We start from the raw sequence: 25,849 nt of genomic DNA, 5'->3' as shown, positions 1-25,849 counted from the left end.
CGTCCCAGTCAGTTACTGTGTACTTGCGCCCCACATATTTGGTTGACCCTGCCATGAGGAGCGTTTCCACGATATAGGGATCGCTACCTATAGTTCATACCACAAGCTGCATGCAGCACTGTGGAGGCTACATTGTTGTCAATAAAGCGTCCACTGAGGGCGCCTAACTCACCGTGAAGGGGGTTTTGGAAGAACCTTTCAGTCTCCCCTCTCAGCAGGTGGAACCGCAAGGCCCCGGCACCTATTTTCTCTCTCCTTCACGGTGAGTTACGCGCATACAGTTGGCGCTCCATTGACAACAATGTAGCCTCCACAGTGCTGCATGCAGCTTGTGGTATGAACTATAGGTCAATAAGCGTGTTTCCTCAATGCGTGCTGTTGATATTGGGCATTGTGGTCAGACCCGGCGTGGCATCGCACTGGACGCTTTTAATTTGGACGCCTGGCCATTCGTTACTCCGCGGCAATCAAGCAGCCCGCGCGTACGACTGAGGTCTTGCAAACCGGGCACCGTTGGAAGATGACGGCTGGGCAGATCCCCCTCTCACTACTTTCAGCGACGTAACGCAACACCACAGGCTATCTTGATGCACTTACCCGCCAGGCGCTGCACTCTGTCAAAAGAAGAGCCTACCCGCCATCCGCCTAATCAACCCATTCGTCATCCACCCGAGAGCCTACACGCCACCCACCACTCGCTCTGTGCACCCTGTGCAAACACTGTGAGCAACGCGCTACCCTCTGTCACGTTGTCTGGGAGTACCCAGACTTGAATTCAATTCCGAGTCGTACTTACGAGCAGTGGGAGACTGAACTTGCCTGCTCTGATTCGAACAGGCAGCTTGGCAGACCGAAAGGGCGACGACGGCACGTAGAACCAACGGATCCCTGGACGAAGGACCCCGCCCACCTATCAGTTCTTCCGTCAAATAAAGTTTCTCCTCCTCCTCCTCCTCCCTTTCTGGTCGGGTGTGCCAGATTCGTTAAAGTGTTAAAGTTCAACTGCGTCAGAGTGTGATCGTTGAATGCTCTTCCTAAACTATAAAGCCGTCAGGGCACGATGATGCACAGAGTTCAAGGAATTCAGAAGAAAGGAAGGGAACTTTAATTAAAAGTTCTTTTACATGCTAAGAATACGCACATAAAAATGTTACCACCTAAGACATGGAGAATGACACACCCATAAAAACGCCAAATAGCAACTGAGCAGTGAAATGAAGCGTAATCTCTATAAAAACTATAAAAAACCAAAGGGCCCAAAACGAAATCGCACAACTCTCGAAAATTGCTATGATTACTTGTTAACGCATGCGTCATTTTTCTTGTTGATAGAGAATTGATTTCTAATAGGTGTCGAAATTTTTGTCTCTGCATACAAATTTTACAATACCAATATTCTTCCTGTAATGACAACATTCTGTGCTGCTGGGTTAATGTAATTATAACGCTAATTCAATTACTTAATTCCAATATAATATTAATATGTAACGAAAATTGATCAGGTGATAATACTATCACTACAGTAATAATTGATGTAGACGTCCAGTAAATACTTATCTTCGCGCAATTTTTTCTCGGTTGGTGCAACCATTATTGTAAATTTCCGTCAGCCACTTTCCTTCTCTGCCTCCCCAAAACCACTTTTGTCGCTTTAGATTTTCCCAACAAACCATGTAGTTTTAGGGATCGATTTTCTGGCACCCTCTTTCACAGCGGAACAGTACAGCTTCACTGGAAAGAGACTGCAGCTAATACACTTCGCCCACTATTCGGCAAAAATGACGCATGTAGCCCTGTCGATTGGTTCTCGGAAGATCTGTCGTCGCGGCTTCGAACAAACACACTTTTATATCCGCGGGGAAATGCAAACTACATGATTGACGACCCCGCCGCTATGCTTTCATGATAACTAGTGGGATTCGTAGAAAATTAGCGCAGTTTCTAAAGTGAAATTGTTTTTTTTTTATATATGCACTGTTGTGGCAAACCTATTTATACAACATTTTTTTATCAAATTTGAAAGGTAACGTGCTGGCTATCCAAAGCTATAACCTCCGTTCTACTGCTTGAGTTTGCGGGCACTGTGATCACACTGTTTAAGTTCGGCACTACCTTTCTTGCCGCTCCTCCCAGCTGAAATATTGGTTTCGATGATCATCTCAAACCACCTCAAAGCATATTCCTTCTGACATTTTAAAGCATCGTCTGTAGATTCTTTTAACACCAATTGAAACAACGGTTATTATGCTTCCTGAATGTTGTATTTTAGGATTACATGGTTAACTGTTATACAATTGCCACGCTTTGTTTTTTTTTTCCCCTGAAACTGGCCTTCATGATCATGTTCCAGCGTTTACATTACTTAAATATTTGGTCTATTACCCCAGGAAGTCGTTGGTGCACGTGGAAGTTAACTTTATGGGTACTGCCACACCTATGGCGTTTATGTTTTCCCTTGGTTCCGTTTGACACTTTGTTAATCTGTACACAACTATGGTTTCTACGTTTCTCCTCTTCCTTCAATGTATCTGCTTGAGCTTTGACAAAGCTTATATAGGTATGTGCTTTTATTTCCACTTCGCCGACTTGCAATTTCTCAACTCTTTCACCACTCTAACCCGACCACAAGAAATCTTCCGGAACAAGTTATTGGCCGACATCTGTATTCTGCCCCCCCCCCCCCATGTCCTTACTGTCCCCATCGCATCGCATTCGATGTCAACTCCTTGATTTAGCACTGCCCCGTTATCATTATCCTAATGTCGCATAATGTCGCAGGCCATTATCATGGCCTGCGCCTTTGTCATTTGTGTCACGGAAAGCGGCCTAGTACGCGCAATGTAGCCGTGGTCTAGATGATTTGTAAATTATCCCTGTGGAAGACAACCTCTACATGGACTGAACCCCTCCATTCCTTCTTCCCGCGCTGGCAAGAGGCCTTCCTTTCCATTAAACCTCGCAACAACTACACCCTCGAGCCAAAATACCTGTTGATGGGCATGCCCCGCTTTATCCCATACGAAACTGGTAATAAACGATATCATTTAATATTAAATCAGTATTAGTAGGAGTACTAGTAGTAGTAGTAGTAGTAGTAGTAGTAGTAGTAGTAGTAGTAGTAGTAGTATACTGACTCATACGCCAACCTGACACATTATTTCTTCGAAACCTGAACCCAGTACCTCTTCAAGGGTTGCACGCTGACCATATCGCGTTTGGTGTGAAGTGCACCATAGACCGCTGTATTAGTAGTTTTGTGAATAATCATCTGTCAAAGGTACGCCACCACTGAAGCCGGAATATTGGCCTAATATACCATGCGTATACAGCATAAATAATGCCATCTACAAAAAGAACTACTTAAGGTCACCCTGTCCTCATGCAAGCCATTGTCGACTGCTGAAACAACTCACCTTAAAGGCGGCTGGTCTTTGCTGGGAAGGCTTTAACGCTGCCCGATTTAAATAAGAGAAATGCCTGCTAGAAACGAATATTTTTACCGTAGCGGTTTGGTTTAACAGAATAACTCCCCATCTCCCAAGAGAGAGACGGGGCACAGGGCTTCTTTACCAAGAAATACGGTTTGCTCAACCGTGGTGACGGCCTATATCCTAGAGAACTAAACATCTTTGGGTGTAAGGTTCAGGCCCACATTACACATAATAAATAGCATCAGTTAATCAGAAATCTTCTACTGCATAATGCTACGTGCCTAAGGCTCGCTATACCGTGCTAAAACACAATTTGAGCTTTAGTAACCGCAAGTAAGCTACACAGCGGTGCGCAGAAAATCCGAAGTAAGATCTATCGGAGTAGTACAGCCGGGAAAAGAGGGCAAGAGAGAAAGAGGTGGTTATTTATTTCAACGCAGAAATTTGGGCTAGTTAGTCATACGACTTCGACATTATAAAAAGCGCACTAGAGGGGGACAAAGAAGCGACAGTGACACGAGATCTGAGCACTCGTCCCGTGTCACTGTCTCTTCTTCTGTACCCGTCTAGCCCGCTTTTAAACCGAAGCTTTCTACCTCTACCAGCAAACGGTTCTTTAGTGGCGTGCGGGACTCCCTACGCGGCTGCGGAGGGGGAGGGCGGTTTTCACTCACAGAGCGCAGTGTAAATGGCGCGGCGAATTTACCCACCGTTCCCCTTGCGCTCACGCCAGTGGGCGCATCGGCGCGACCCGGCTTTGTCGCCTGCTACAGCGTCTGGTGGTTTTGGGCATGTTTTGGCGCAGCTTCGCGTCCATTGTGCGCTTGATTCGCAGGCCTTGATTAAATTGTTCGACAGCACCTCCTGGGTAACCCGCACAGGACGGAATTTAGTGGTCGTACGGCAAACACGCGTTAAGGATTGGTTTGCAGGGCGGGAAAACAAAATGTACAAACCATATATAGACATCTGGCCGCTAGACAAACGCCAGCTTTCGCGCACGGCTAGCCACGATCGGGACTGCGTTTTCTAAACTGTTGAATACCAATTCAGTCGTGTTTTATTAGGTATTACAAAAGGCGAAAGGAGCAACCGGTTCTGATAAATAGCGGTCATAAAAGTTCCCTCAGCTTTCTCGCAATTCTAGAACTTACTAGACTAACTAGTTTAAATCAATGTAAATGGGAATAACTAATCTCACATGCCGAATTGTTTCGGTGTCCGTGATTCTGTAGCGCGGTGTTGTAGCCCCGAGCTAGCACATCAGGATGGCTAGGTTCCGCTGTCTCACCCGTCAAATGATGCTCCTCGCCGTTTTCTTTCTGCCGACGGATGACCGGGCTGCAGCGGCGGCGTCCAGCGCTCTAGCCCGGCCGTGGCCGACGCTCTTGTATTCGGGAAGCCGCCCCCGCGAATTCTAGGTAACGGCAGGCAGAATATCTGGTTTCATTCTTTTTAGAGCCACTTGTGTGAATTCAATTGACGTTGAATGGGCAATTGTTGTGGGTGTCGTTTAAAGCTTTGATTTCCAACCATCTTCACAGCATGTATTGGAGCCAATTGTTTTTCTGGCTTAAAAGGGAATAGACGACAATACAAGGGTATTTTCAGTTTTCAGCTTTATTAGGGCGAGCCGCTCAACAGCGTTTGTCACTCATGTTAAAAACAAACTTCCTAACAAAAATCGATACACTGTGACCAATCATCTAAAAATCCCGTGACAATGCGTGGCTCGAAAATAACTATTCGGAACAGTATTTACATGTCGTGTATTTTACAGCATGCCGCAAGCTCATAGCGGCTATGATGGAGTCCCTTTCTTTATTGCGGAGCATGGCACTGGATAACTGGCGCCCAGATGGCAGTGGCAGCGCCAGATTAGAAGGCGTTGTCTTCTATTATCATGGAGGCTGCTTTTGCCGCGATCATCATCACGGGGGCGTTTGTGTTTCCTGTTGTAACGGCAGGCATAACCGATGCGTCGGCCACTCTAAGTCCGGTCACACCTCCTTGAACCCTGCAAATATGATACCATCACCATCATCATCAGCCTGGTTGTGCCCCAGCACAAAGACGTTTCGGCTCCCGTACGGGCGCCTTGTTCACAATGAAAAGTGGGGGCGAAAGTGATCCGGTTATGTTTGCTTCAAGATGTGACGTAGGCAACGTGCGTACACGTACGCACGTTGCCTACGTCACATCTTGAAGCAAACATAACCGGATCACTTTCGCCCCAGGCAACGTGCGTACACGTACGCACGTTGCCTACGTCACATCTTGAAGCAAACATAACCGGATCACTTTCGCCCCCACTTTTCATTGTGAACAAGGCGCCCGTACGGGAGCCGAAACGTCTTTTTTGGATTTTAAACATTCTGGGTCGGTGCCAGTTTTTATTTCCATATGTTTTCCTGACCAGACGGGTTTCCGTCCAACCCTCGATTTCTTCAACGTGCATCGTGTGCAAGGTGAGTCCATTGTTTGCCTCCAAATTTTCATAGCTCGTCCTTTCACCAAGGCCTTGGCCGGCCCCTATGTCGTTTACGATGCAGTGGCAGCTGCTTTTGTTCCTCCTACGCATGCGCAGCATTTGAAAATTACACAATTAGAGAAATGCTTTTATGGCTGCACTACTATCTCGCGCTCCTAGCCCTCACAAAAACTGACACAAATTAACGCACTTTTGCAGAATGTTATTGCCTCTTTCCCCACCAATGACACTACAATGTGGTCTATCGACTAGTCAACCATTTCCACCGCAAACACGTTAGAGCAACAAGGACACAGTTGCGCCAAGCAGCAACCTCAATTCAGCGCAATCGGATTCGTTTTAAGTGCCAATCGGTTATTGTGCACGATGTCCAGGTGCTAGGGAAGGCGAAGAGCAGATATCAATGGATGGTGAGAAGCAGAACCTGTCTATATCTTAAAGGAGAAAAGATAAAACCTGAAAAACGAACAATGTCGAACTTGCAGCCAGTGAGGAGGAGGCACGAGTTTTAAATTACGCTAGGCTCTTTCCTGTAAGACCTTAAGAATTTGTTTTGAACCACTGCCATAAAGTCAGACCACCTAACCACGATAATCCGTCAGTAGTAGCCGTCGGAGGAACAGTGCTTAAAACACTTGCTATCTCAGAAAACAAAGTAATTTATAATCTTCTTGACAGTGTCAAGAACGGAGGTTAAAATCGAATTGGCGTAGTTGTCGACATTTAGTAACAGAAGCAGGGCAACTACAACGTGACAAACATTGAAAAGGTGTTAAAATAGCGAATTTTAAGAGCAACTAAGAAAAACCTTGCGATTGGCAAAAACAATTTATCAACTCGGATGAAACAGGCGATATCACAAACAAAATGGATGGCGGTAGGCTGCAGTGAAATGGGTGCGGTACGCGATGGGTCCCGGCTGGTGTCGCACATCGTTGGGGGTTAAAACAAGCGTCTGCTGCGAATGGTCGATTTTAAGGACGATGGTCTTTCTTGGGCTACTTAAACCCAGAAATTTTGGTCTCTCTGTATGTCTGTCTGTCTGTCCGTCTGTCTTTTTTTTCTTTATTGCCCATCTCGGACAGCAACACCAGGTACCAGGTACAATGACAAAGAAAAAAATCACAGTAATGCCACCATGCCCCCCAGGGCCGGTGTTGTCATTTAAAATTCCCTAAGCGTAGTCAGAGGTTCAATTTTAGACAACCACTCTGGTGGAATGTTCTTCGCTCTCTGAACTTCAACAAACTGTGACACACTTTCCCTAAAATACTGTCTCGTTGGCCGCGCGTCGACATCGCAATGCAGCCAAGCCATGCTAGAACGCCAAATGCTGTGCAGACCTAACAACATGACACTGTCAAATGGTACACCATCCTCTCTATCAATGCACAAAAAACGAATACCGTGTGGACTAAGTGGAAAATCTTTCTGGAGTGACCGTTGGAGGACATCCCAAAGGAACACTGCGGCCCAACAATGAAGAAAAACATGCTCCACAGTTTCGGGTTGTTTGCAAATGGGGCAGTTGGTTCCCCATGGAACCGAGAGCCCCCTTTCATTCATCCAAGTATCGACTGAAAGTGTACCCGTTTGCAATTTAAAAAAGAAAGTCTTTGCCCCAGGTGACACTTCCATTCGTTTGACTCCTTTTAAAACATCTTGTCCTGGACCATTGCTGTACAGAGCTCTATACAGTGGCACTGGGAAGACTACGTCACATACATCCTTATATAATTTTTTCCTAGTTACACTGGCCAGATATTGCATCGAAAAACGCGTTGATAAAAATCGGAATGACAAAACAATTTCTTTAAAATATCCATGGACACCACCTGGCATGCAACTTGAAGAAACCACAAATTCTGACAAAGCACGCCTTAACCGAACTTGCATTACAGTGCGTAGAAAAGGGTCCTGTACATCGCGTAAAAACAAAAATCGGTTTACGAGTTGCCGTACAAACAGATGAGTCAGTCCTAATCCTCCGTCGCGTTTACGCCGAAACAAATTCGTCCTACTGCTCCTCTCCCACGTGGACCCCCACACAAAAACAGCAAATACGCGATGTAGTTTCTGCAAATTCAAACGCGAACAATGCAGCACTTGCATAACGAACCAAAGCTTTGCCACGAAGAAAAGATTACAAGTCGTGGATCTCGCGAACACTGACAGTCCAGTTGCTTTCATTTTTTCCACTTTCTCTTTCAGTGATTGCACCTGCCCCCGCCAGTAGGGCTCACTGTCGCTACACTATTTCAGAGGGGTTCCCAAGTACTTTACTGGGGTGGTTACCCAAGCTACATTAGTAAAGATCGCTGGCGTTGACATCCATTCACCGTGCCAAAACCCCAGGCATTTTCCCCAATTTACCAGACTCCCCGTGACCTCCCCAAAATGCTTCACTGTTTCCACGGCGAGCATCCCGTCTGTCTGTCTGTCTTCTGTGACTCGATTCAGCCACCCGGCCAAAGTAAAATTGATATTGCGCAATAGTTTTATATACTCACAGCCACATGTAAACGTCTAAGCCCGGTTTATACGTTCATACCTGACAACTATGTTGAAGAAGAACAAGACATTACGCAAATATAACACAGTAAATTAGTACACAAGGAATATTTACAGTGTTCCTTTATTAAAAATTTATGGATCCCTTGTTTTTCTATAGCAAATGATATTCTATATCTACTGCAGAAAACCGCCGCCTCCTGGCGGCCTATGAAAAATCACGCGGCAACAGCACCGAAAGGTTCCACTAGCTAGGTTCCACGTTCTGCTTGGAACGCACGTGGAGCACGGCCACGCGGCTCTCTAAACCTTCTAGTCGGCCACCTCCATTCACGCGCGTCTCCGCCGTACTGCAGCGCTGGCATCGAGAAACCCGGCCTGTAGCAGTGGAACTTGGTAACTTCAAATCGCCTTGCGCAAACCTTTAGTGTGTTTACCTTGGAATGAGCGCGACGGAACAGGAACAGCATCAGAGGTGAGCGGGAAAGCAAAGGGGGGCATTTCCTTGGCAAATGCCTACAAAGTCTATCGTCTTTTGACGACATTTGCAACGAAAGGAGCAGATACGCGGCCAATTTTTTGTATACTGCTCTCCGCTATCTCCAGAAAAACTGTTACACGGTGGAGACCCGTCAGCCATGTTTAATGAACTATTTACACTGTATACAATACATGCACTGCAACCACAAAAGGTCGAGAGGCAGCAACGTCTGACACCATGCAATCTTTATTTCAGAAGCGTCCTTATTTCAGCGTCACTGTCCCCGCGGCAATATAACTAACTGGTATTACTTTATTTCCACGAGACTCAACTTACGACGTGGCCTCCACGGACGAAGCAGAAAATGAAGGTGGGGAAAGTTAAAAAAGGTCAGACGACGGTAGACCACAGCTGCCCTAACTCTTTAAAGCAGCCATGAAGACAAAATACAGCTGCGCTGAATGTGAAGGAACTAGCTTTTGGTACCTCGATCTTCTCCATCCCAACCACGAAAGGCATTTTTTAACCGAAAAAAAGGAAGACCAAGAAGTACTTCCAAATGTAGCAATACAAGACGTCAGCAGTGACTCAACAGAGGTAATACTTAAAGCACAGTTATCATTGTGTTAAATGCACGTCAGCACGGATGGAAGTTGTACGACCACATGAAATAGACGCACTCTTTAGAGCCAACACTCATGTTGCTCGGCGTTGTCATTGGCCGGCGGCCGAAAATCGCCCAAATAAGATCTTGTGACGTCATAAAGACCTGTCCAGAAAGCAGCTGGTGAGTCGCCTCTTGTACTTATACATCATTTGTTTGAAGAGTATGATGCAACTTGCATCATTGTTATTGTATAAAAGCCAAGCTTGTATTTTGTTGAACACAATGTACATGTTTGGTTCGTTAAAAATACTCCTGTGTACCTATAACAATTATATCAATTTTATCGCGAACTGCAAACAAGTAATCGAACTTTTAAAGAAAACATATGAAGCAGTGGCGACTCCCCAGCCATGTTCCGGCATTTTCTCTGGGACGTCACAAAATGTCTGTACCATGATTGGTGGCCACCGCCTAAGCCACCGCCAGGAAACAAGACTGGGCGAGTGTAGCGGGGCTTCTAGCTCAGTTCGATCGTATCACTTGAATGCGAAAGTGCAGTTAACCCACATAACTACTTTAGTGCTGGCCCATACATTGGGCCTCCTCGATTTACCAGTCCTGGACGGTCCGCGGGCAGTCCGAGGACTGCATTCGGACCGGGAGCCCCATAGGAATACATGGGAAAATCGAGCGCCGGATCGCGTCTCGGGCAGTCCGCGGACGATCCGGGACTGATAATCAAGGAGGCCCATTATGTCACTCGTGCCCGCGTTACGTCACCATAGCGCGAAATTTGAAATACTTGAAATATTTCCTGCGTTATTTTTTGTTTAAAGGAGCCCTGGAGACAAAATACAAGTTTGTGTTATTCGAAAGATTTCGTGCTTTCAGTACCCCCAGCGCTTGTACCAATGCAGACGATGCTTTATTCACTGAGAAATTAGGTTTAAGTTAAAATTTTGATTTTCCCGCTAAATCGTGCGTTTTCGTGGTCTGCAATGACACCACATGAATCGACCGCTCTGCAGCCGATTGGGACGTGGCCTCCGCGATCGGCTACCGGCGGCGCGCCGCCGGCAGCAAATCGCGGAGGCCACGATTGGGAAGCCTTGTTTACCGTTAGTGAACCTAGATGGCGCCATCATACCGTGGCAAGCCGTTTTCTGCCTTTGGATTGTTTTTGACCGTATTTAAACCCGGCTTGTTTTTGTTCAGGGAGAAAATAATCGCTTCGTCAAACATACTGTGCGCTCGACAAATATGGTCACGTTAGACACGGTTGCTTGATTCAATCGGCCAGTTCTGTTGCGGGAAATGAGCTAGTGGTTCGCATGGCCATTCTTTTTTTTCCTAATTATGTAGCTTATTTGAGCGAAGTTTGCGTTAAAACTGGTGTCAGTATGGCTCTAACGAGGCAATCTTTTGAATGAACCAAACTTGTGTTTTCTCTTCATGGCTCATTTAAACGTCTTTTATGACTGCAATGGAGTTGAGTGAGTTACAAAAGGCCAGTTTTTTCAAACTGAACAAACTTGTATTTCGCCTTCACGGCCCCTTTTTAAAGGTGCGACACAGCCACTCTGGCAACTGTGGCGAGAGCCGTACCTGAGTCTCTCGTCCACCACCGCCCCCGGATGGTGACCCATGGCGGCCGTGCAGCAGACGTGCGCGGCTGGAAAGGCCGTCTGCCTGACGAAGCAGTCGAGGTACGCTGCACTCCAGATGGGCCCCGCACTTTCGCACGGAGGATACGGCACATCCCACAGCTCGGCACCTTTCGCCTTAAGACCGTCGGCTTCGAGCAGCTTCCGAATCCTCATGATTCCTGTAGCGAAAAACAGCAACGCCGGTTTACCGTATTTACTCGCGTAATGATCGCACTTTTTCTCCAAAAATTATGATGCAAATTTAGGGATGGGTTCATTACGCGGGGGAAATTTTTCGCGAAAAACATTTGAGCACAGAAAACGCAAGCAAGTTGCGGTTCAGAATTTTTACGATAGGTCTCATGAACATAAAAATAATAAAAACATAAAACTCCGCACACTGCCACAGCCGCTTTGCAGAGTGACGCAAAATGCAGTGTTTTCACGAATTGCGGAATGCGCCGGAACGAGTTTGCTGCGAGGTGACAACAGGGCAACCAATAAGTGGCTGGAAGGTAATGAAGCAGCGGACAAGGCAGTGCGTGAACTCAGACACCGCACATCTGACGATCACGCTTATCACACTCTCCTCCGTGAAAAATATGGAGAAATACTCTCGCTTATTATGGAAAAAAGAAGTACTTTTCATACTCCACACAAGAAATTAAATGCTATAGAAGCTCAAATCCTGAGGCAAATTGCTCTTTGAAGAAGCACGGGGGGGAGGGGTCTAAGAACGCGGGAGTACACGGCTAACTACAGGCAACACGACGAAACTTATGCATGCTGCGGTAGGGATCGGGAGTCGGGAGACCGTAGAGCACATTGTCATAGTCTGGACAGAGATACGACCGCGGCGGGAAGATGGGGAAACGACGTCGGCGGAGGCTTTGGGATTTGATGTGAGGGGGACACTCAACTTCAAGGCCATAGAGGTGACGAAGGGGCGGCTGGAGTAGTGGTTGAAGAATAGTAGGGAAGAGAGTGGGACGTAGGATGAGTAATATACCGAATTAGAATTTAGAACACAAGGGGGGGGGTAAGCAGGTGTGCAAGGGAACGGAGGGGGGAAGAGATGGGAGTTTAAAACTGGGGGGGGGGGGGGGGCTAACCCATTCGGTTAGTTAAGCGTAGGGAAAATAGGCAGAATGACACAGGCAAGTCGGTTAGTAACAACCAACGTCCCGATACAAATGGAGGACCTCTAAGAATCATCATCGTCACCGGCCCGTACCCCTGCGGTACGCAAGACCTTCAGCATACGGATGTAAATGCTGAACCAACAACAGCTCCGCTGGGAAAAAATCACCCCCACTTCCCGTGTTGATTACACTAGGTAAAGAGCACAGAGCAAATAAGGCGTTATCTCGCACCCTTAACAGTCCTCTTGACGTCCTCCTTGTTGGACAGAAACGCCGGGTCGATGAGTGGCTTGCCCGCGGGCTTCGTCATGTTGAGAGACACCCTTCCTCGTGACTTCGGTTGGATCATGATAAGTGTGACGAAGAAGCCCTTCTTGCCTTCCATTGGCTTGTAGTATTTCTCGTAGACCTGGTAACAAGTTTCCTCTTCAGAGTCACGCTTTTTACTGAAACTTCGTACTTTAACTTCGGACACTTCGAATACTTCGGACACTTTACCACTCCTTCAATGTACTAAGTTTAACTAATGAAATTTTACGTGCCACGTGCTTCAGCCAACAAAAGGTTTAACACATTCTCCATTAAGTGTTTCGATGGGGCACCAACAACCACTAAAGTTCCTACTGCACCCTCCGTGAACTTGTAATCCTTCGCACGTGGTTGACTACTTAAAGACAGTGATATAATTACATAACGAATATTTAGAGACACAACGCCTTTTTGTGGAGTATACGCTCTCTATTCCAAAAGAAATGGCGTCACTTGAACAACTTCAACTAAAACGGCTTTTCTGGTGGGGCCCTAGAACATTTGAAAGTGTAAGTTTCAGATCTACTAACCTAAAGTGTGCTGTTAAAAGGAATGCTAGAAACCATGGCACTGAGCTACGCAGGGACAAATTTTGAACATTTCCTGAGACGAAAAGAGTCATTTAAGATTATGTCCCCAGATCAAACAATAATAAAGTGCAGTAATTTTTATTCCTATGTGTGGTTCTTGAATCATTCATTGAAGCCGACAGATCCGTTTGGTGCCATGTAGTGTTTAAAAGTGACACTACCGTCCGTGTACACCTTTCAGGCTTCAGAAATTTTAGAGCAAATTTAACATTGTTTCCGCCTGTTTATTTATAAATTCCTTGCGGCTACCCCAATATATAAAACGCTGGCTTCATACGAGTTAGACGACATGCACTCCACAAAAATCGGTTGTCTGTCCCTTTAAACGCAAGCAGCAACAGGTCAAGAGGCTAAGTGCAGCATTAAATAGGCTAGTGCTGGCTCTGGATCATTGGTGAGCGTTTTATTAATGGCTTCAGATTCATTTCGTCTGGTAGAAGGTAGCAAATGTGTAATAAGTTAATTCCATTCACTTGAGGAACAAAATGACTATTCATTTCTTTTGCAAAACCAAACTTGGGAGTATTCGTAAGTCAGACAATGTGGCTCACACACTTCAATACAAAATACACTTTGACCGCAAAGTGTCTTATAAACGTAAACCTTTTGCCATGTGTATCGTTACAAAATGTCTTTTAGTGCGCACACTTTAAAGGTAATAGAGTAAAAGCTCGTTAATTCGAACTCGGTTAATTGGAGCTTCCGGTTAATTCGAACTTACGCCCTGGTCCCGGCACAGCCCTGTATATTTCAATGGGGGAAAACTCCCGATAATTCGAACGCGTCGGTATCCAGAACGGTTAATTCGAACTATGATCCCCTGGTTTCCATCGCTCATCACAGAAGAAGTCGGCCCAGAGTGATTACAATGTGTTGCAAATCCAAACCAAACCAAAATGACTAGAAATGCAAAACAACGAGACATAAAACAACAGCATGGTGCGTGCTACGCCCCTGCAACAGCTTATTTCGTTTCTACAAAGGGCGCCATGCCACCGGCGCCAGTGCTCCTGCGCATGCCATTATTATTTACAAAACCGCCTGCCACAAACGTGTAGTCGCACCTGATTCGCGATAACGAGTCCAGAGGTGGCTTCTGTGAGTTCTGCATTAATTGTAGCACCTCCCGCTAATTCGCACTCCGCTTAATTCGAACAATTTTATGGTTCCCTTCCAGTTCCAATTAACGACCTTTTACCGTACTAACCAAGTGATCCACGCTCAAAACTATTTCACGTTACACAGTGCAAAAGTAGTGAGGCTAAAGGTGCAGCATCACATCAAGCCGGCCTAGTTGGAAACGATTCATGATTGGACTTGCGCAAAACAAACGGGGACGAGGAAGGAACGACAAGGACGAGCGCACTCTAACAACTGGTTTAATTTCTTGGAAGAAAGACGTATATACCCTACAGACCTGCGTACAACATCTCAGTAAAAGCTTTACAGCGCACACGCATCACATAAGTAGATCAGCGTCTACAAAAAAGGCGACAGCAGCGTCAATTCCTTATCTAACAAGGCCACAGAAGGGTGGCTGATGCACTTGTCTTTGTGCTGCGAGATTAAAAACGCTCCACAATCTCTCTTGAATTTTGTTTAGGATGCGAAAACAACACCTAAGTTTCCTCTAAGATAGGTCTAAGAAATTAGGTTTAACTGAAATTAGGTCTAAATTAGGTCTAAAAAAATAGGTCTAACTGGTCTAAGAAATTAAACCAGTTGTTAGAGTGCGCTCGTCCTTGTCGTTCCTTCCTCGTCCCCGTTTGTTTTGCGCAAGTCCAATCATAAAGGTGCAGGTTGCGGGCGGGCAGTACACGCCGTATGTTCTTTGTTAGTTGTCGGCTAACAAAGAAAATGGAACCCAGTTCCACCCAGCGCGAAATCTGCTGAAACAGCGGAGCTGTGGTTCCCTTGTGTCGGCTTGAACGTCGACGGGCGCTTGCCCAAGAACGGAAGCGCCGCCGCTGCGCCAATTCTACATCGTTTCTCGCAAAGGAATCGGCAGCTAAACTTCAGCGCCGGTAGGCTCCCTCTCACTCTCCATTTCCAGGCAGGAGGGAGAGGAACCCGCCCCTGTGAGACCACCGAGCCCTCTATCGGTGGGTCTGGAAACCCGTTTCTGTGAGGCCGCCTGCGGGTGTGGGCACCTGCTCCTACCCGTGCGTGACCCACTACCTACAGAAGACTTAGGAAAAGGCTCGACCTATGACACCTCCGCTGCAAAAAAGAGCGTGAATATGAAGCATACATCGTGCCGTGATATCTTTTGAAGCGAAAGCTACACTACGCCACCTCAGGCGCTCTTGGCGGGGTGACCAGTTTTGACGTTGAGAGCTAGAGGTCGAACCACACCCCCTTCCGCAAGCGCCCGGCACGGAGCAACGGCCCGATGGCGGGGATATAGGCGGCAGGGGAGAGATAGGCGAGGAGGGAACGGAGACGTGCGCGGAACCTGTGTCACCATCTGGCGGAGGAAGAAGAGGAGGCCGCCGGCGCAGCGATAAGTGCGCGCCACAAAGGAAGTTTAGGAGGCACGTGCGGCGCGGAGTTGTGAGTGATGGAGGAAGACGAACATCCAGCTGTGATCACTCGTACAGCGTCGAGGCTTAAGAAACGCCGAGAGACGAAAACAAAATGATGAATAAGCAGGGTATTCATTGCAAACATGTCTGTATATCATTGCGATACACTACCTCGACCACTCCTCGACAATGAGCCTATCCAGGGCTGAAGCTTTCGCTATTAACTGGGGTTAACCAAAGCTTAACCACAGCAATTGTTTAAAGCGTACCTTGTTTCACAGCTCCGCTAATGTCTCACGGGATTTTGTATTAACGCGCGGCGCAAATTTCATGCAAAGATAATCACCGAGTCAGCATGCTGCCTACATGCGAATGCTTACATGATGTCTACATACTGTCGACATCCGAATAAAGTGAAAGAAGGGTCGAAACGCTGAACTATTGAGCCAAATTCCGTAGATGATGTAGCCTTCCACTTCCCTAATATCTGTCATAGGCGAGAAAAAAAGACGTGACCGTGGTTTCCCGGATGAGGAAGCCCATCGACAATAGATTTCATTTCTGTTGAAGTGGTAAAATGCAAACAGACGGAGGGCCGAGGAAGAAAGCACAAGACAGCACAGCGTCTGCCTTCTGCTTTATTTCTCTGCCCGTGTGTTTGCTTTGTACCAGTTTAACATGAACACCCACCAACTCGCCCAACTATCAATTTTGTTGCAATCGATTTCATTTTTCAGCGATTTGTATGAAAGCTTTTGAAAACGATACTTACTTCTTCGGAAACTTCAGGAGGCTTAGGTGTTTTGTCTCCAGGAAACAGGTCAGTAAGCACGACCTGTATGTCCGGAAAATCATCCGCACTTGTTCCATTCTGGCTGTTAGTGAAGAGGATCACTTCCGTGCCACCCGGTATGGCGAGCACTCCTGCAGAGAAAGAGGCGTAAACCGCATATCAACAAAAAACTTCCTACCTTATAACTTTTATGTGCTGCAAACATCATTGTCCCTTAAGTCGCAGCTCATGCTTGACTGCTATAAATGAAAACAAACTGTCTTTGTTCACTGAGATGTTATGCTTACTGCGCTGAGGATAACACCCATCAGTTCCGTGTGATAAGGGCCGCCATCGGCTTTCGCTAATCTGTATCAGGCGGTGATATGAACAGAAGTGGTTTTGTTCTGAACCGCATTCACTTGGTGCCGGCTTTGTGATTTCTTACCATTTATTTGTTTTCTTGCTATCTAGCTGTATTGTTAGCTTACTGAATAGAAGAGTCGTTTCGGCGTTCTATTCCCTCAACGATTTCTTCGTGGCAAGGTCAACCATGTTTTTCTTACCTCCGCAGTACTAAAATCATTGGCTTCAGATCTAATGGCGCACTCGCATTAATTTGGTAACAAAGAATACCCGGCTAGCCAGGATATACCAGTAACCCAAAGTAATGTTTTCACCGGTCTACTTGGTGCTTGGTGTATTACATTGGATCAGGAAATTAGATTGCTAGAGGGGCCGTTCAACGACGCAATCATCTTTTCAGCAATCAGCCTCTATTCTAATCAACGGAAACCTCATCCTCAATTCAGCTTTTTAAACCAAAGTATCAGAAACATACACCCAGCATGCGTACCCGTCCTGTTGTAGGCGTAGTGAAGTATGGTGGAGAACTTGCGAAGGCCGATCTCGTCATTGGGTGTTGTGACCACGAGACCCGTGAAGACCACGTGATCCTGCAGTCCCCTTCCCACAGGAAGGTCCGCCACGACGTCAATCTGTGCAGCGTCAAAATGGAGCGCGAAGTCCCACAATTGTGAAGCGGAGACTGGAACATGGCCAATGTTACGAAGTCGCATCACTACGAAGCAGGCTCACAAGAAGAGTGTTATTGGGTTAACTTAGCTTTGTTATATTTGCGCAATTCTGTACAATGCAACGCTTTGGTTGCAAAATACTTAAAACAGTTTTTTCCAGCTGTTTTGTAAGAAAAAAATTCACGCGTGAACCATGACGAGTGGGTGAAGCACTGGGGATTGTTCTTACCATAATTCCCCCGTGAGAGTGCTTACTGCTGCTAAAACGATTTTCAATCCAATCCAATTCAATTTAATCCAATCCAATCGAATGCTCCTCGCGCATGCGCAGCACGGCTCTCCAGGAGCGCCTCTCTCTCCTGTTGTGAACCTTTTTTTTGTTCTTGTTAACCTTTTGTGAACCTTTTGTTTACAGATGTTTCGATTTACACGGTGCTGTGCCGTTAGCACGGATGCCGGACAAGCGTCGGCCTTAAGGTGCTTCGCCCCTAATAAACAAAACTGGGGAATTACAAACAGAAAGATTACAAACTTACAGAAGATACAGAAAGATTACAAACTTGTGAGGGCACGCCAAAGTGTAATTCCTACAAAAACCAATATAAAATTATGATGACTGCTGCGCAAATATGAGATGAAAGCCCACACATGGGGAAAAGTTCAAGAAAGGAAATAAATGGGAATAATCCAAAATATTCACGTACACCGGTATGTGCATTATAGGTATTGGTACCTGGTAAAGACCCAAGCTTTTAGTTATTTAAAAAAGAACATCGGAACATACATAAAAAAGATAAAAGTTAGAAGCAGCACAAATTTCAATATGCATGCCCTGAACTTAATCAGCTTACTGGTTTGTCTCCGCAGGTTAGCATTTCCGAAAACATTGCTTAAACTTATTATGCCATAAGTTTCTCAAGTTTACAATTTTATAACTAGTGAATGCTATTAATGTTTGCAAGAAACTATCAAGTGGCAGAGATTCATCTGCGCTCCTTACTAGGAGCAGTCGAAGTTTCTACGCTGAAGGCGGAAAATAATGTGTCTATTCAGATATTTCACCTCTACCACCGTGTGGTGGAATCCCATATCTTCCACGCCTTTCATTTCCTACGCCCATAAAATGATCCTGGGACACCAGTTCTCCTTTTATTAAACAACTGAAAAGAAATCCCAGTGTAATTGTGGGAACAGTTTGTTGAAGGTTAGTTGCACAGTTACGTATGGTACCTTAAGACGTTCCAAATGCTTTCGGGGTCCGATTCCGGAGAGTAATAGAAGCTTCGCAGAGTTGAGGGCTCCCGCAGACACAATAACTTCGTGGTTCGCACCAACAGACCGCACTTTGCCATTCTTCGTAAACATTACTCCGGTTGCCCGTTTGTCTTCGAAGACAATCTGCACCATTGTAAAGGATAAACACGTATATACATGCACAAAGCCCTGGATCTTGCAAGAGCTTTATTTGCGTTATGTATGCGACATTTTCTAATATACACCAGCTTTTCTGCTTTCTGTTCCCTTTTGGAGGAGCGACAGTCACTTCTGATACCAGATGTCGGTCTCTCAAAGTGCAGGAATCTGTACTCTGGTATCAACGAGTCTTTTAGCAGTTCGACAATAATTTGGACCATCTCAGATTTTTAAGCAGTTCTATTTTTCTCGCCCGTTACCGTTACCATGAACGCGCAACAGCTGATCTGACATAATCCCAAGGCTCATCTCTCCAGGTAAGTAATAAGTAAGCAATGTCAGTCGACCATCAGCCTTTGAATGTTGTCAGCTCCGATAAATCACTGATAGACTGGCTCTGGTCTGTGCTAGTTGATACATCTTCGACGGCAATCAGCTTGAATAGAAACAAACACAAAGGAAGAAAGAGATACATGAAACACTGCTGACTAACAACTGAAATTTTACTGAAGGAAACAGATATGCATACAAAATGCAAAAAATAAAAAATTTGTTTAGGCTGGTCAGTAATACGATTAACAAAGATCGCTGCGCAGAAACTCTTTTTTGGTTCGTGACACGGCCACAGACGGCACACCGACGTAGCTATCTCCAGCTTCGTTTATCGCCAATCCTTCTAGTGTTTCTCGTCCGATCCTGCTTCTCTTCCTTCCGATAACCGTGATTTCGTGCACGTAGGCTTCGCAGCGGCAGTCTTGAACGTAATTAGTAAGGTGGCCGGAAAGGGTTGCTTGGAGCGAAGCAGCATGCTTTCGGGCCCTGTCGTTTAGGAAACGGCCGGTGTCCGATGTAGATGGACCGGCACCTCACTGGAACAGTCGTCGTGACTTGGAGCGCAACAAAAGAACACGGACGATGAAACAGAGTAGACGAGAAGAACTGCGAGTTGGGCTTGTTGCGGAAAGTTCCTCGTGGGAAAAGCGCTACAATGAAGAAGACAAGCAAGTACACTGAACAAAGCGCTACTAGCAACTGAAAATTTATTACGGAAAAAAATACATGTATACATAAAATAAACGCCCCCGTCATCACATCTAAATTTACAATCTATCATCCGACAAGATCCCGGCGCACCAAAACTAAACATTCTATACATACTCAAACCGCGCGTGTGCTGAAAAGAACAACACACAACACATTTTATCAACCCCGATTCAAAAAGGCGTGCTCAGTGTCACATAGCAAAACCGATGCCAGACAGTGTCAGACATCAAAAACGCTATAAAACAGGGTTCTTTACCCGACGAATTAACAAAAAAGAACGTTAGATGGTCACCTCTGTTTAAGATGACAACTAAAATTACCACCCATACGAAGTGAAATTTGCTCTAGAATTTCTTGTGACGTTGTAACAAAAGCAATGAAAACAAGTGCAACTCTAACATTAAACAGCCGAATGTGAAATGGTCATTTCTAACCTCATTTTATGCAATGTTGTAGCACAATCGGACAAGGAATTGAAAAATAATGCATAAAACATGCTAAAATGCATGTTATACGGAGTGGCATCCCAAAAGATTTTTGCTGAATAGAATTAAAGTATACAAGGCAAACAGAAAAACACTAAAAAAGCTTGCGCAGTTCCTTTTAACGCCACCCATGTTTTCGTTTGCAGAGAGAGAGAAAAAAAAAGAATTTTATTGCGTGACATTCAGTAATCCTGGACGCCGGTCAAGACCCCTTGGGCACTATGACATGGGCTTCGGCCGGCTGAATAGCCCAAACTCGACCCGCTGGATCGGAACTGAGCAATACGGCCTCCAATCGCTCCACACCGGTGATGTTGCGACCTAACGCGGTCGCATGTCGACATGCCCACAGCACGTGTGCTAGGTCTGCCCTGTCCTTACTCCGCTGGCATTTGTCAGGTTATTTCCCGGGGTGGCAGTGACTGTACGCAACAGGGTTGGGGTACGAGTTCGTTTACATTTTGTACAGGCTCAACGCAAGAAAATATGCTCGTGAAAATTTCTCGCGATCACAAAATCAGCATCATCCCCAGCCTATTTACGTCCACTGCATGGAAAAGGCCTCTCCCATTAATCTCCAATTACCCCGCTCCTGTGCCAACTGCGACCACTTTATCCCCGCAAACTTCTTGATCTCATCTGCCCATCTAAATTTCTGCCACCCCCTGCCACGCTTGCCTTCTCTTGGGATCCACCCTGTTACCGTTAGTGACCTATGGTTATCTTGCCTTCGCATTACATGCCCTGCCCAAACCCATTTATTCTTCTCAATTTCTACTAATATGTCCTTAACCCACGTTTATTACCTTACCCACTCCGCTCTCTCTTTTAATGTTACACCTATCATCTTTACTTCCATTGCTCGCTGAGTCGTCCTCAATTTAAGTTGAACCCTCTTAGTGAGCCTCCAAGTTTCTGCCCCGTAGGCGAGTACCGGCAAGATGCAGCTGTCATAGACTTTCTTCTTCAGGGACAAGATCATAAAATAAAACTCTAGAAAGAAATTTCACCGTGCTCCATAAAAGAAGCGAGGGACAGGCTATCACGAACAGCTAGGCCGGAAGTTTCTTAAATGTATAAAATGTAAAAATGCTAGTGTGCGGGATTTCTAGCGACGCAGTGCACTTTCACATCGTATTAAACATATTCATGGAAAATACAGTACTATGCGCAGGCTCAGTAACCCTTTCCGATTTCTTAAAGATATTACCTTGTTGGCAGTACTGAAGACGCTTATGCGCAGGTTAGGACGCTTGCCTCGCACGGGCTTGAGAAAGCACTTGTTGGCGCTCTGTCGCGTACCATTGGCTACGTTCGCCTCTATTCTGGAGTAGCCTGTAGAGAAGCACATCCAAATTCATTAATTTCCATACGTCCCGAATACAAGCCAGTATTCAAGACACAGAGGCCCTGCCAAAATCTGGCGACCCTAGAAAAGATGGCTGATGCACGGTGCACCATGAATGGCCAGCGGTTACAATTCTGTATGAAGGGTAGACTTTTAAGAACAATGTGACACAATTTAACGAACGCTGCACTTCAAACTGTCAAAGCTGTCATCACCACTCAGCAGCGCAAAAAGTTTTGTAACACTCTACGATTTGATGTGATCGTCGTTAAGTGCTGCTGCCCCTTTTTTCACGTCTTAGATTTCTCTGGAACATGGCAAAAATAAATTTGGAGCAAAAACCAAACTTTCCCCTCCCATCCTATTCGTGTGATAATACCCTGCAGGTAACTCAAGACTTGAGAGTAATAAGCCGTGAAGGACATACGACCACTTGTAAAGCTTTGCTTGGGATGCAACGGGGTGTTCGTTACAGGGTCTTTGAAAAACAATTGTTAAAATATTACTACAAGCTACACACTTTTAACGTAAACTTCGCACAAATAAGCTGTATAATTGGGAAAAAAGGGAACGGACATGCGACCCCCTAGCTCATTTCCCGCAACAACCTATGATGTCATACCAGCCAGCTCTGCGATTGGCGGAGGCCCGAAAAAGCAAACGCAATTATTAGGCAGAACTTATAAGCTTGCCGAACGACCTATCTGCGCTTAAATTTAGGGCACATTCTTTTTCTATCAGTAAGAATGGTGGGACAAACAGTGGAAGTTACAAAAGCACACGTAAACACAGAAGTACCGATGCGTACTGCTGTTGGTACTGCGCGCACTATGCTTCGTTAGATGCACAGCACTGCAGGGCTTTGGGGTTGTCTCAGACGACACTGGCCGATTGACACAAGTGACAGTGTCTTACGTGACCATATTTGTCGAGCGAGCACCATGTTTCACGAAATGATTATTTTCTCCATGAACAAAAACAAGCCAGTTTTAAATACGGTCACAAACAAACCAAAGGCAGAGAGCGGCTTTCCGCGGTGTGGTGGCGCCATTTAGTGTTACTAACAGTAAGCAAGTCTCCGCTCCACGCCAAATTAAGCTGAAAGCCCTATTCTTATAATGTCATTGCAAACGTCGTCCAAACACACGTTTTGGCGCGAGAACAAAAATTTTAGCTTAAATTGATTCATTTCGCAGTGAATAAAGCATCGTTTGCTTCCGGACAAGCGCTGGGGGCACTATAAAACACGAAAGCTTTCGAATAAAGCAAACTTGCTTTTAGTGTTTATGGCCCCTTTAAGGCGCATCGCCAGTGGATGAGGTGGGGAGGTTTGGGTTTTAGGGGCGAAGCTCCTTAATTAAGGCGTGGGTCTGTCCATCCTCGACGTATGTATGTAGCCACCTCTAGTTTAGTTCTTGGATTGTTTACTAGATGGCGTGGCTACCTCTAGTTTAGTTCTTGGATTGTTTACTAGATGGCAGTACTTGTATATGATGAAAAGATGCGCTTGGATTGTTTACTAGATGGCGTGGCTACCTCTAGTTTAGTTCTTGGATTGTTTACTAGATGGCGGGGAGCGTTGTAATAAAATCCGTTCGCTGTTGGCGCGCGCTCGGAGTCGCCCGATGGATAAAGGCCGACCTCCATGCAGCGAAATGTAGGCGAAAAGGCGGCGAACGTGGCCCGGCGGCGGCCGCTCCGCCGCCGGCGTCGAAAATACGGCTGTTCGTCGGCGATCTACGCGAGCTAGATGTCGAACGCGCGGCGGCGAACGCGACCGGAAGCGGCAAACTGCATTTTGAGGCCGCAGCCAATCACAGCCTCGTACTTCGTTGTACTTCCTGTCCTGTCTTTCATCGGCGGCGTTCGCCGGGTCACGTTGCATGGAGGTTGGGGTGGACGAAAACTGAGCGGCGCGTCAAACCACGGCGTCCGCCACGCCAAGATGTGAAGAGTCACGGTTTTACCGATGATTCCCCCTCAGGAGCTTCGCCCACTCATCATCATTCACCCCGTGGATATGCTGTGAATTTTTTTTTCCTTCAAACAAAATTAAGGAAATTCAGGGAAAAACGTCGCTCCTTTGTTCCGCCGAGTCTCATTCAGTTGGCCATGTCATATAGTACCATTCAAACCATGTTTATGGGGTGTCTCCATGCGCACTCACCCGACTGGTGTTCTCCATTGTAATCTACGTACAAGTACCCAGATTCTTGGCAAGCCTTGATGAAAGCATCACTCAGTGGCGTGTGGCTATTGGCGTAATTGATGGGCGTCTCACCATTCGTACCGTGGTACTCTGCGCAGTAAAAACAATGCACTTTTCAAGCACACTTTACAGGTACCATTGGCTGGTGCTAACGATGGTTTTTAAATCATGCCTGCTATAATGGCGCAATAATAGTTATCACCACTTCCAAAATTAAAGTGGACCGACTGCCTTGCACCAGGGCAACTCTCCGTAAAGGTTAACTTGGCTGAAGCTGGATACCACCTAACAGATTGATTGATTGATTGATTGATTGTGGGATTTAACGCGCCGACGCAACGCAGGCGATGAGGTGCGCCGTAGTGGAGGGCTCCGGATTAATTTTGACCACCGATCTTTATCGTGTGCCGAAATCTCGTACACACGGGCGTTTTTGCTTTTCGCCTCCATCAGAAAAGCGGCCGCCGCGGCCGGGAATCGAACCCGCGACCTCGTGCTCAGCAGCGCAACGCCTTAGCCACTGAGCCACCGCAGCGGGTGATACCACCTAACAGTCTTGTGGAGCGCAGACCCTCTAGATCATACTGAAGCCCGTGGGATTACCACAAGAAATTTTTAATAAACTGACGGAAATCGTTTTAACTAATTTGGCACTAACCTTTCTGAAATCTGAAATGTGGCACCATGTTGTCTTAAAGTGACACTGCCGTACATACACGAACAGCTCTGTCGGTTTCAATGCGGGATACAGAAACCGGATAAAGGAATAAAAAACACTGCTCTTTAATATTGCTCTAGAGGGATTCAAAATTTTAAAAACCTCTTTTTATCTCTCGAACATTTAAAGGTATGTTGCCGCGCGGCTGACTGTTATGGTTGCCAGCATTCGTTCTGACAGCACACTCAAGGCTGGGAGATATAAAAATTCAGCTTTTAAACGCTCCAGTGCCCTCCAAGAAAACTGCTTTGGTTCGAGGTGTCCTAAGTAATGCCATTTCATTTGGAAGAGTGCAAATACACCACAAAAATTGGTTGGCTGCTCATGTAACATGTCTCCTCATTGTCCTCACGTACCATATGAAGAAACGCAGCACAATTGCTTATTGATAAAGCGTACCGCTTGTACCCTTGATTTTAGGGTGGTGTACGCTCACGTTTCGTACGCGTGTGGACGGGCCAGTGGACATGCGTGGCCGTGCGGGTACGAACTGGCCGAACTGCTATGAACTGGCCGAAAGTGTACCAATATGGGTGTGTATTTAATTTTGCATTCTACAAATTGGCTTTTACTACAAAAAGTATGTTTGGGTTATAACCCCTGTTCATTTATTTTTGATTGGCTGCAAACCTGCCATAGCGTTGCTGGAGCGGGTGTTGTTCCCCAGATTATTCTTTTTATTTTTGGGAGGGGGGGAACATGGATAAAGAATTGGAAGAATTGGCAGACTTGACAGCAGAAGACTTGACAGAAGACTTGACAGAAGACTTGACAGAAGACTTGACAGCAGAATCGTTACAGACTGAAATGTTCGATCGGCAAGCATAACTGTTAATGTTACTTATGATACCAACAATTCAGAAGTAAGATATTGGAGAACGAATGCTCGCTCGTTTTGTCTTAGGCGTTCATCCACTATGCCATTCAATTCCATTCTATTCTATTCATTTGTAGTGCAATTACTTTCAAGAGTGCACTCCAAAGCGGAGCTGTAAACACCTCTTCAGATTTGCCTTAATTGACCAAAAAGATCGCTCGTATACGGAATAGCTCAAACGCTTACACTTTCACCGCATATTGGCCACAAAGT

The 25,849-nt window shown here is 45.9% G+C and overlaps 1 protein-coding gene across 1 annotated transcript in view; it reads right to left on the bottom strand.

Annotated features, from left to right (window-relative positions):
• Positions 1-5,032: 5,032 nt before the first annotated feature.
• The window catches only part of LOC144138089 (4-pyridoxate dehydrogenase-like), a 32,371-nt gene continuing 11,554 nt past the window's right edge, over positions 5,033-25,849 (bottom strand). Inside the window, exons 4-11 of the mRNA XM_077670181.1 lie at positions 24,000-24,131; positions 21,695-21,819; positions 18,773-18,940; positions 17,362-17,503; positions 16,506-16,657; positions 12,541-12,718; positions 11,127-11,346; positions 5,033-5,448 (exon numbers count right to left, since the gene is read on the bottom strand). Of these exons, the coding sequence (XP_077526307.1) occupies positions 5,310-5,448; positions 11,127-11,346; positions 12,541-12,718; positions 16,506-16,657; positions 17,362-17,503; positions 18,773-18,940; positions 21,695-21,819; positions 24,000-24,131 (1,256 nt within the window). The 3' untranslated portion in view covers positions 5,033-5,309. The remainder of the gene's footprint in view (positions 5,449-11,126; positions 11,347-12,540; positions 12,719-16,505; positions 16,658-17,361; positions 17,504-18,772; positions 18,941-21,694; positions 21,820-23,999; positions 24,132-25,849) is intronic.

The sequence above is a fragment of the Haemaphysalis longicornis genome, unplaced genomic scaffold, assembly GCF_048455015.1.
Source record: "Haemaphysalis longicornis isolate Haplotype H1 unplaced genomic scaffold, Haemaphysalis longicornis Haplotype H1 scaffold_5, whole genome shotgun sequence".
NCBI classification, from domain to species: domain Eukaryota; kingdom Metazoa; phylum Arthropoda; class Arachnida; order Ixodida; family Ixodidae; genus Haemaphysalis; species Haemaphysalis longicornis.
This window is presented reverse-complemented; position numbering and strand designations above follow the sequence as displayed.